Source organism: Amborella trichopoda, chromosome 13 (genome assembly GCF_054954075.1).
Source record: "Amborella trichopoda isolate Santa Cruz 75 chromosome 13, AtrichopodaSantaCruz75HAP2 v2.0, whole genome shotgun sequence".
In the NCBI taxonomy this organism is placed as follows: domain Eukaryota; kingdom Viridiplantae; phylum Streptophyta; class Magnoliopsida; order Amborellales; family Amborellaceae; genus Amborella; species Amborella trichopoda.
Window position 1 is genome coordinate 31,225,713 of NC_142348.1, and position 12,486 is coordinate 31,238,198.

The following is a 12,486-nucleotide window of genomic DNA, read 5'->3' on the forward strand; positions in this document are numbered from 1 at the left end:
CTTTTACCTTCATCGAATTGGAAACCAGGTCGATCAAGGAGCTGTTTAACATTTATATACAAAAACTTCAACGATTTAACCCTATATTTGAGTCTGTCTATGGTGAACATAGGCCTGTATGCTTCACGCATAACATAAACTATTTATATCCAGTCCTTTTTAAGGTTCGTAGCACCCACTTCAACCATAGTTTTGAATATGATTTTGTCATGTTCGCCCAATTGATACGCCTGTAAACATCGCCACTTGGTAGAGTAATTGGAATAGACATCCTGGATTTTTAATAGTATTTCATGTCAAATATATGTATGCATTAATGAATGACATTTACAAAACCAAATTCCCAAGAAACATATCGAATGTATGCTTATGTTTATCAATTCATCCAGCCCCATTGATGAATAGCATATAACAATAACTATAGTACATGCAATAAAATTTCAAAACTTGTAACAATCAATGAAACAAAGTACTATTCCATTCACACCTCTTTCATACAATACACTCCGAAAGTCCATATCGAGATAAGGAGAGTTAGTTTGCCCCAAGATCGAGTTTAGCTTAGAAAAATGCAATATGATGACACGCATATGCATATAAGCACGGCTACGAATGTAATTGTCTTTAATGCACTCCCACTGATAGGAACAACTACAAGTCCCCCATTTGTGGGAACAACTACAGGTCCCCCATTTGTAGGAACAACTACACGTCCATGGCAGTGAAGAAAAAGACCATGGGGGCTTGGTGTCGTCGTCGTCGCCCTTCTCCTCCCCCTACCTACTGGGATCTGATTTACAGTCTTACCCCAAAACCCACCCTTCTCGTCTTGCTCCTCCTTCTCCCTCTGCTGGTTGCTGTCAGGGGACACTCACAAGGTCATTTTCTCTCAAGTGCTCGCCTCGGCTACTCCCTTTACTATCCCTGACCTTCTTCTGGTCACCCCCCTCCTCCTCTTGCTAAGTGTTCCCCCCCCCTTGTTTGTTCCCCCTTTCTTCCCTGCCTCATTTCGCCTCCTATTGAGATTTCATCCCAACTGCAATGCAAGCTCCAGTCTTGTTTAGTGGCTTCTTTTCGCCCTCAACAGGACGACGTGAGAGGAATAGAACGTTGGGCTAAGAAAATCTGGAACGAACCATCTCTCACCTGCCGTCGCTTGAATGGGGGCTCCTATTTGCTCTCTTTCCCATCTCTTGAGTTGGCGCAATGCGCTCTTAAGACCCCGGCTAATTCCACCTTTCATGGGGCCTCCTGCTCACTTATGGCTTGGTCTGCCTCTTCTAGAGCCTACAGGAAACAAAGAGTTTGGCTTACTCTCGACAACATCCCCCTCCATGCGTGGTCTCCAGTGACTTTCTCTAAGATAGCTGAAGCTTGTGGAGATTTAATAGCTATCTATTAGAAATCCATTGAGACACTTCCCCTTGGGTCCATCCGGGTGCTTATTGAAGGTTTGGATTCTAGTTTGATTCCCTCAAGTGTCTGGCTTGAAGTTCAGTCTCTTTTTTTCCGTGTCTCTTTATCTTGGACGGAAGCCTCACCCCCTTCCTCCTTCAATTCTCCCCGCCCGCCCCCCCCAAACTCAGCCTTTGGATCCTCTTGCATGGACTCTTGTTCTCCACAAGAATCGTTGGCTCAGGAGGCGCATCCATCGGGCTGCAGCCCCTCCTCCTCCTGGCCTGGTTACCTCTCCTTCTGGCTCCATCTCTCGGGAGTTAGTCCGACATCCTCGGCCTTCTGGTTTCAGCCGGGCTAAAGACAAGCGGACGAGTACTGACCTGACCTTTGAGCCTATAGTCTCTGCCTCAGTTCAGGACCCTTCCCTAGAACTGGGTCCGAACACCGCCTTCGCCCTTTCGGGTTCCCCAGTTGCTTCTCCAGTGCCTCCTTCCATGTCACCTTTGGCTCCTCGTTGACTCGGAAAAGAACCCATTATCTCTACTCTCGTCGATGATCCCTCTTCGGGTTCGTCCTGTGATACTAGCCCGTCTTGCGATCTTGGGCCCTCTGTCCTTGTGGCATTCCTTACTGTTCACACATGTCCCCCTTCCTTTGGCTCTTTTGCATTTGGTGATGTGTGCCTCACCATAACCGTGCCACCTTCTGCCATGTTGCCTGTGGCTCTTGCCTTTCTGCTGTTGGTCACTTCTACCACGTTCCCTGTGGCGCCTGCCTCGCAGCCATCGGTCACCCTCTGGCCTGTGGTACCGCCAGCCGTCGCTCCATCTACCCCGTTGACTGGCCCCTTGCCACCTGTCCCTCTTCAGCCTGCCTCGCTCCCTACCGGTGTCCTCTTTCCTTTGTTGATTGCCACACCGCCCCTCCCTGGCCACTTTGCATTCATTTCTCATGTCCCCTCCTCTTCTCTGTTTGCCTTGGACCCCTCACCCTCCCTGTTCTTGTATCCCGCCATCCTTGGCCTCGAGCCTTCCCCCATCCCCTCGCCTTCTCCCCTGGGATGCCGTGTGGCATGATGGCAGCTCGCAGCCGGCTCCTTCTCTCTCCACTTTCCCTTCCGTTGCCTCTACTTCTCGCCTTCTCTTTCCTCTCGCTTTCTCTCTCGCTTCCTTCTCTCCCCTGCCCCTGCTTAGCATCCCTTCCCCTCCTCGGTGCCTTCTGCGTTCCCCTGGGGCTCTCCCCCCTGTTTGTTCTTCCATCTCTTGCTTCCTCTGTCCGGCCTTCTCTCTCCTCTTCTCTTATGGGCTCTTCCTCTTCTCTTTAGGACCAAGAGCTGCCCCATCCAGCTTACCCCTCCTTGGAACTTTCCCTAGGATTTACCCCCCATGTAGTAAGGCTTCACAGGGTTCACACTTCTCATCACTATTTTGGGGCCTATTGTCTTTCCCATCTCTCTGTTGAGGTGTCTCACTACCTTGCTTATCTCTCCCGCCCTGCATTCCTCTCAACTTTCCACTCTTCCATCCTTTCCCCTTTTGCTCCCCCCATCCTCCCTCCCTCCCCCCCCCTCCTGCTCCTCTTCTGCCACCTGTTGGGGGCTCGGTCTCCCCTCCCCTGCCTTCCGACTCTCCTCTCCCATCTCCGCCGTCTCTTTCCCTCTCGTCTCCACCCCTTCATGCTCCTCCTTGCCCTCCTCCTCCCCCCCCCCTTTGGTGACTCTCCCTCTCTTCCATCTGATCTCTACCTCTCCTCCATCTACTCAGCAGCAAGGGACTGACCAGTTCGATGCTCCAGTGGAGCTCATCCCTCCCTCCTCGTCATTAGAGTTAGACAGGGGGCTCGATGGGGATGGGCATAACCTACCAACAGTGGATCCCTCACCGCCCTTCTCTCCCCCCTCGGTTGACTTTGGCGACAAGGGGGTCGATGGGGAAGGGCCTGACCGTGACTTGGAAAGGATGAAGGACATGTACCGATTAATGGGGTTCCAGTATGATGGCCTTGAAGGACCGGGTCATCGCGTCATGCTCGCTGATCTCCAGAGCCACATGAAGGTGGGATTCAAAGGAAAGAGGGAGCTTCTAAACCTCTTTTATTCTTTATTTGTTCAGGGCCCCTCCACTCCAAAAGGATTCTATCCCTCCCCCCAAGGTGGTTCTTTGAGGCGTTCACCTAGAATAGCCTCCCTTCCCTTCTCTTCATCTTCATCATGAAGATAGTCAGCTGGAATATCAGAGGTTTGGGTCATCCTTCAAAAACGAAGGCTATGAAGGACCTCACTTCCAAACACTGTCCCTCTATTCTTTCTATTATTGAAACTAAGAGCCCTGAGCCCTCCCTACTCCAAGTTCGTCAGGTTTGAGGTAGGAGGCCTTGCCAGTGGGTAGCTTAACCTGCGGAAGGTGCCTCAGGGGGAATCTGGGTTATTTGGGAACCCACTGACTATCTTTTAAAATCTTCGCATATAGGGGATTTCTCAGTCACCATTCTGCTGTCCAGAGTTTCTGACGGCCTTGAATGGAAGTTTTCGGCCATTTATGGCCTCTGCTCTTCAGCCTGTAGACCACGGCTTTGGTCCGAATTGGACTATGTTGCATCCCTCCCTCACCCTATCCGGGGCTTGGGTGGGGACTTTAACATAACACGGTGGTCACATGAACAAAACTCTAGCTCCCTGATCTCTCAGGGCGTGTTGGACTTCTCTGATTTCATATCTAGGAATGACCTTCTTGACATTCCTCTCCAAGGCAACAGATTCACCTGGTCCAGTCACTCATCCCAACCTTCTCTTTCCAAATTGGATAGGTTTCTATTTACCCTAGATTGGGAGGAAAAGTTCCCAGGTTCTCTTGTGATGGCTTTGCTTAAGCCTGTCACTGACCATTACCCCTTGCTCTTGTTTGCTTTAGCTCTAAATAGGGGCCCCAAACCCTTCAGATTCGAGTTAGCCTGGCTTGAGGAAAGGTCTCTCTCAACTCTGGTCCCCACTTGGTGGAGCTCCTTCTCTGCCCAGGTCAATGGTAGAGCAGGGTTCAGACTACAATAAAAAATTGAACTTCTCAAAGCCTCCCTTAAGTCCTGGAGTTCGTTTGTTTTGGGGAACTATTCTCAAATAAAGTCTGATCTCCTTAAGACCTTGCAAGACCTGGATAACATTGAAGAATCACGTCCCCTGTCCTCTTCTGAAGTTGACTGCCGAACCCAAACAAAACTTGATTACTTATCCACCTTGAAAAAAGAAGAGATGTACTAGTACCAAAGATCAAGAGTCAACTGGCTCAAAATAGGGGACGACAATACCCGTTTCTTCCTCAAGATTGCTAATTGTTGCAGGAGGGACAATTCAATCTCGACCATCCAGGTTAACAACTGTTATTTAGACCAGCCGGAAGAGATTGAATCAACAATCTTAAACTATTTCCAGAATCTATACTTAGCTCCTGTTGGTCTTAGACCAGCTATGGCTGACCTAGACTTCTTGACCTTCTCGGAAGAACATGCAACATGGTTAGAACGTCCATTATTTGAAGATGAAATTCTAAAAGCTTTGGGCGACCTAGCTAAAGACAAAGGCCCTAGGCTTGATGGGTTTCCCGTGGCCCCTTTTAAGATCTTCTAGGAAACTTTTCGCTTGAATTTCTTGAGTTTCTTTGCAGAGTTCTTTCAGCAGGGAATTCTCAATAAATTCATCAATGCCACTTTCATCACTCTGGTTCCTAAGGTTGAAAGGGCTGAGGAACTTAAGGACTTCCGTCCTATAAGTTTGCTCAACTCCTCTTACAAAATTTTATCTAAGTTACTGGCCTCTAGACTTCAGGAGGTCCTTCCTTCTGTCATTTCTCCCTGGCAGTCGGCCTTTATTAAAAATAGACAAATTCTTGATGGGAGCGTTGATAGCCAACAAATGCCTCCATTCTAGGCACCGAGCCAAAAAACCTGGTCTGATTTTTAAAATTGATTGGGAAAAAGCTTACAACCATGTTAACTGGTCGGTCCTGGATGAGACTATGACTTGGATGGGCTTCCGAGATAGGTGGCGGAAATGGATGAGAGGGTGCTATTCCCACCCAAGTTTTTCGATCCTCATCAACGGAACTCCCAAAGGTTACTTTCCTTGCTCAAGAGGCCTTCGTCTTTACTATTTCGGCTGAGGTCTTTAGCCACTCTCTGGGTCACCTTTACCAAGCTGGCCTTCTTTCAGGCTTTAGGTCCTCACGTCGAGGGCCTACTGTGTCGCATCTGCAATACGCAGACGTCACTTTGGTCTTCCTTAATGCCTCCTCTCTTGAAGTGGAAAACCTCAGAATCTACCTCAAATGTTTCCAAATGGCCACTGGGTTCGAGGTAAATATGAAGAAATGAAGAAATGAAAAATGACGGGTATAGCTATCACTACCAGCCAAATCAGGGAGCTCATACTAGACTGGGCATGTAAAGTGGAAGACCTCATGTAAAGTGGAAGACCTCCCTACTTCTTACTTGGGTCTTCCCCTAGGCCTTGGTAAACCAAAAATGAGACACTGGTCCCATATAGATAAGGTTGATAGAAGGTTGGCTGGATGGAAAGGGAGATACTTGTCACTAGCAGGAAGAATCACCCTTATCAAAGCTACTCTAGCCAATGCACCTGTGTACATGATGTCTCTCTTTCAAATACCGGTCTCAATGGTAAACTGCCTTGACCAGCTCATGAGGAACTTTCTCTGGTCAGGGCAGGCTGAAAAAACTAAGTTCCATCTCATTTCTTGGGACAAGGTACGTCTACCTAAAGACCAGGGTGGGCTAGGAATTAGAAACTTAAGAAAACAAAACCTTGCCCTCTTAGGGAAATGGTGGTGGCGCATGGCCACCTAAACAGAACCACTTTGGGCCCAGGGATTATGGAATAAGTATAATATTCTAGAACATACCTGGATCCCAGAGACAAAACCTTGGTCTAATGCTTCAGGTGTATGGAGGTCCTTTACTGCCACCCTTGATTTATTCAGGAAGCTCATCAGATTCTACCCAAGAGAAGGCAGTAGGGTGCGGTTTTGGACTAACCTATGGATAGGTCATGCCCCTTTGAGGAACTACTATCCCTCCCTGTTCTCTATCACGGTTAATAGAGAGGCTACCGTAGAGGAGGAGTTTAGACTGGAAGGAGGAAGAAGAGGATGGCATCCATCTTTCAGAAGGAACCTTTCGGAGGGGGAATCTAATCAATTTCTCTTACTCTCCTCACTGCTCCACAATACCTTTATCCATATCCAAGGTAGAGATAAGTTGGTATGGCCCCTTGCTCCCTCAGGGTTTTTTACAGTGGCTTCTTTCTACAAAATGCTCATCCAACCTCCTACTTTCCCCCTCAACCCAACCTTGATTCTATCACAGGTATGACACACTATTGCACCTCCAAAGGTGCAAACCTTCAACTAGATTGCAGGTTCTAACTAGGCCCTCACTATGGATTACCTACAAAAGAAAGTAATTCCAATTCCCAATAGGTGCATCATGTGCTTGAGTCAAGAGGAATCCAATAACCACCTCTTTCTCCATTGTAACGTGGCCCAAGAACTATGGAGCCTACTGTTGCAATTTTTTGGGGTTCTCTAGGTAATACCTCCAATGGTCAAAGACCTTTTCGTTTTGAACTTAGCCTCGCACTGGCCGAAGGCGGCCAGAATCCTATGGAAAGCCATAGTGGCACGAACAATTTGGACCATTTGGCAAAGAAAGAAATGGCAGAATCTTTCGGGGACAAACCGGTCTAGCCCCTTCTCTTGTCCATAAGGTTACATCCTTAGTAACCTTCTGGGCGTCAAACCATCATTTTTCAACAGTATCCCAACAGACTCCTTACCGCAGTGGGAGCATATTCTCCTCCACAAACCGAAGGAAAAGAAAGTCATAAGGGCCTGGGAACCTCCCCCCCAAGGAGCAATCAAATTAAACTCTGATGGTTGCTCTTTGGGAAACCCAGGCCATGCAAGTGCGGGAGGGGTTTTTAGAGATCACCATCAGAACATACTTTTTACATACTTTGAATATCTCGGCTTCCAAGATTCACAGTTCGCTGAATCAATGGCCCTACTCAGAGGCATACAGAATTATGATCGCTCTTGGGGGCAGTTTCTATTAGTGGAGGGCGACTCTAGAAACATTATTTCTTAGGCTTCCTGGATAGCTACTCCCCCCTGGTATCTTGTGTCTATTTATGATGAGATTCAGCATCTTTGCAAGGATACACCCGTCTTATGGAAGCATATCTCGCGGACGTCAAACGGGCTCGCGGACCTGCTCGCCAAGGATGGAGCTAAGGTCCATGTTGAAGAATAGGCTCTACCACAGTTGGGTTTGGGTCGGTTACAGAGCACGCACACTACAAGAACCTCTCTCTTGGTCTGGGATTTTTTTGTGATCTACTCTCTTTACTTTCTTTGTAAATTTCCTGAATACTGTGTAAGGGGATAATCTTATAACCCCATTTTGTATAGGGTCAGTTGACCTATTTTTTTTACTAGGAGTCCCGTGTAGTAAAGGTACTCTTGGATTTACTTTTACCATTTTGTATCTATCTTTTCGATCAATAAAAAAGTTAATAGTTATTAAAAAAAAAAAAACTACATGCCCTTGGCGACTTTGATAATCTCAAAATCGTGCCACCCCGCTCCTCTATAGTGGGGTAGGAGCAATGCACAACTTTTGGGTAGCCTAGCACTTGCCTGGAGCATTCTGCACATATCACATACACCCCAAGGTTGTGGCCAACATACACAACATATACTCTTGGCATTTTCTGCAATATTGAGCAATGTATACACATGGGGAACATTAAAGCCATCAAAAACATATATACACTGATGATCACTTCATAAGTAAACTAATTAGTTGCCAAAACTAATTGTAGGATCATTATTGTAATAAAGTTTCATACCCATACATAATGCACTTTTCAATAGTAAACCACTTAGTTCTATACCATCAAACTGTCCAAGAAAAGCCATCATGGTTATATCCAATCAAAACAAAAGAGCATTCCTCATTAATAACACTCATAGTGATATCGAACAAAAAAGATTAACCGTAAAAAACTGCAATGATCAACCAAAACTACAAGTTAATAACCCATGAACAAAAACATATGTAATTCCCCATCACCAAATGCAACTTAAAAATATTTACACTATACCCATCCAACATTGGGCATTTCAACCAAAAGTAGAAGTTATTAACCCATCATTAGAGAGGTATTGAGGACACAATAATGGAGGAATTAAAGAGCATTAGTCTATCTATGGAGATGGTGATCAACCATGCACACCATACACATCAAGAACATATTATGCTCCTCTTCACTTATATTTTAGAATAACATCGTCACATCCACATTTGTGACAATTTCCTTAGTTGCAGTCATTCTAGTTGTGGGTGTGAGCCCCCGGATCTTGTCTATGGCCTTGCCGACCTGAGCTGTGAGTGGATTGCGTGGTCGTTTATTCATCATCCACCCCTTATCGTCTGGATGATTATGTATTGATAAGGTGTGAGATATTAGTACATGTTTTTTGGGCAAGATAAAAAACAACAAAAATGTTAATACAATATTACTGACCTCAACATAGGTATCCCATACGTCATCATCAACAAGCGCATGGTGCCTAATACTATCCCACCCAAAACCGCTTTGATTTCCCTAACTATCAAGTAATGAGCCTTCCAGGTCTTCAATTTATTATTGAATTGGTCCTTTTTAATGTCCATACCAGTTGTCTTTAAGAACTCCTGCTCGACAGTGGCCCAGTGTACGGGTTTAAAATCTTTGCTAGTTTTATTGGTCTCCAAAATCTTTTCGGATAGGATATCCAATAATGCTCTCTCGATTTTCTTCAACCATATCAATCTTTTGGCCTTCGAAGATGCCGATTGTGTCTCCACCACATCATTATCCATACCTAGTACAATAAGAGCTAGCAGCATCAAAATATATACATACTACCAAAACGAGCAGTCACAACCTTCATACACAGTCCCATATATATTAAAACCCATTTCAATACACAATCTTCAACTTACACTTCACCAGTATCCATGACAATAAAGATGCATACACAAACCAAGTATGTGCCTTTAGGCATAGTTCAGCATAACATTTCATACAATCAAGGGAAAAGTACATAATCTAGGCACCATGGTGCCTATATTTTTCTCACATGCTCTTCGCAATTTCTTCTCGGAATTCAAAACATTCATCCCTATCGCTTTGACTCCTCCCAAATCCTTTGAGTGTCAGTACATTAACATCCTCATCACTGTCTTGGGGGACCTCCATCTCATAGTCTGGAGTTTATGCCCTTTGTGAGTAGTGACTTTTTTTTGTTAGTTGTCTGTTGTGACATGTAATGGATATCACAAGTTTTGGGAAAAGCATAATGGAAAATTAACATTTGCAAGTAGAGGTCAGTGATTTTCATTCTTTTAATGTTACTTTTAGCTATTTTGTTCACAGTTCAAAGTCATGTATCTTAAGTTTGATACGTAGTTTAGTACAAAAAAATTATATTAAAAAAAACTATACAATTAATCATGTTTATTAAACCAAAAAAAAAATGATAATCTATACACAAAAGCAGGGGTTCCAACAGTCCGCAAGGGTTTGGAGCCCCAACATTATGCATGCCTCCCCAGAATTTGGGCCCCCACCTAGGCGACCGCCTTTGCTTTTTGAACATTGAGTACGAGTACTTTTGTCTATTGCAGCTAACAAAAAATGTGGCCTTTGCTTTTTGAACATTGAGTACGAGTACTTTTGTCTATTGCAGCTAACAAAAAATGTGGCCTTTGCTTTTTGAACATTGAGTACGAGTACTTTTGTCTATTGCAGCTAACAAAAAATGAGCACTCTATTGCATGAAGAATGCCTTTCTCCATGGAGATCTGCAAGACTTGTATATAGTATATCCACCTAGGTTTATACTTGGGTGGAAAAAAGGAAGGTCTGCAAGTTGAGAAACACTATTACTGGACTGAAATAGTTACCTCAGGCTTGGTTTGAAAATTCAGCATGGCAATATGCCAGAAGCATTTTTGATCACTTGGTATTTATTAAATGAAATTCTTGGTCTATGACAATACTAACAATGTACATGGATGATATTGTGCTTACAGGAAATAATAATCACAAATGACATCAAGGATCTTGGTCCATTGAAATACTTCTTTGGAATAGAGGTGGCAAGGTCTAAATTGGGAATCTTTGTATCAATGGAAGTATAGTCGTCATCTCCTCAATGACACAGGAATGCTCAGAGCCAACCAGCAAATCTCCCATAGAGGTTAATCACAAATTGTATGATCACCATTTAGAGCGTCAATGTAATTTGGGTGTATATCAGAGATTGGTTGGTAGACTTGTCTATATGACTATCATACACCATACACAACGTGTGCATAAGCTGGCAAGTCAGTTTACGCACACACCATGCTGCCATTACTTGAAGGCCGTTTATACCATTTTACGATGTTTAAAAGCAGCTTTAGGAGATGGACTACTTTATACCTTGATATAAAATATCTTTTGTGATGCAGATTATGTTGGCCCTGGTGTTCTCTTCATTGATGATCTACATTGGCTACCTTATGACAGTGGGTGGTTATTTAGTTTCATGGAAGAGTAAGCAACAAAATCTTGTAGTCTGATCGTCAGTAGAAGTCGAGTATTGAGCAATGGCTAGTGCTACATATAATTTATTTTGGTTTCATTCTCTTCTTCAAAAGATGGGTGTTTATGTGTCAACTCCTATTCCTTTAGATTGTGATAATCAAATGGTAATTATACTGCTTTAAACCCTGTATACCATAAAAGAACCAAGATGTTGAGGTCGCTGACACTTGGTAAGAGAAAAAAGTCACTCCAAAAGTAGAATGCACTTCATCTTTGCGCTCTGATAATCAATTGGCAGATATCCTGACCAAGGCTGCTAATCTAGTTCGATTAAAAGACAATTTGGCAAGCTAGGCATCTATGATATTTATGCTTCAGCTTGAGGGGGAGTGTAGTGAATATCATGACCCCACATTGGCATTAGGGAAGCCTCTCGTGATGGAGAATGTGATGAGAAGGCCCATGGACAAAGAAGGTTCAGATACTTAGAAACTCAATCTGTATGTACCAAGTTGACTAAGGAGAACCTCACATTCTTGATACTTGGAAACTCAATCTGTACGAAAGTTGACAAGGGTTCTTTGTATAGTATCCAAAAAAATATTAATTTGCCATGGCTCTCTTCAAGGCATTTTGGACTCTCAAATATTTTAACCATGTACTCCCATAATAGATTAGTAGATGTTTTTGATATCATCATCCTGTATGGATCTCAAGGCTCAGATACAACTTGTAGAAAAGAGGGATAAGAGAATAAAACAAAAAAGAAAATTTAAAAATTTAAAGCCAAGATATCGCTAAAATTTACCTCAAAATTTCAAATGAATTTAATTTGTAAAAACAATAAATAAATAAAAATTCAAAATTTTTGAATGAATATGGCTTTGGTTGGTTCTTCGTTTATCAATGGAATGCATGGGAGTATGAATCTTTCAATCACTGGAATGGCGTGCACATTCCTAGTTGACACTAAAGCCAGCCATTCCAAGTTTTCCCCGCCTAAAAGCAGTGAAAGAGGGAGGTTAGGTTAGATAGTTGTACAATATTTTCAAGGAGAAGAGAAGCGAAGAAGAAAGGTCCATTGAAGGAATGGTTGGTCACCTGGTCGGTAGTAGCTTGGAGACAAGTCCAGTGGAGTTAGGACGATAATGAATTAGGACAATAATGAAACTAGCTCACAGGTTTGTTCTTTTTATTTTTTATTTTTTTATTTTTTTATTTTTTTATACTTTCCTATATACACACGTAAGCATATTTAAAGTTGCAACTTTAAACAATCAAAATGAGGTGCACTTTCAAATTGTCATACGATGTAATTTTTGGGTCGAAAATTCTTTGGGTGACCCGAAAATGTATTTTTATCTTTAACTGCTTCTAACCTTATGTCTGGTTAACAGCTTTGATTCGATTTTTTCTACTGATCGAGACAATCAATTCGATGTTTT

The 12,486-nt window shown here is 43.6% G+C and overlaps 1 protein-coding gene across 49 annotated transcripts in view; it reads left to right on the plus strand.

Moving 5' to 3' along the window:
* The window catches only part of LOC18440288 (uncharacterized), a 34,508-nt gene extending 22,836 nt beyond the window's left edge, over positions 1-11,672 (plus strand). For 14 of the 49 annotated variants that reach the window (XM_020670984.2, XM_088855514.1, XM_088855528.1 and 11 more), the window contains one exon: positions 10,966-11,672. In XM_020670984.2, the coding sequence (XP_020526643.1) occupies positions 10,966-10,996 (31 nt within the window). In that variant the 3' untranslated portion in view covers positions 10,997-11,672. Of the gene's footprint in view, positions 1-10,261; positions 10,375-10,545 lie in introns of those variants that run through there. The other 35 variants (XM_088855511.1, XM_088855550.1, XM_088855549.1 and 32 more) reach the window with 5 other exon arrangements.
* The last annotated feature ends 814 nt before the right edge of the window (positions 11,673-12,486 follow it).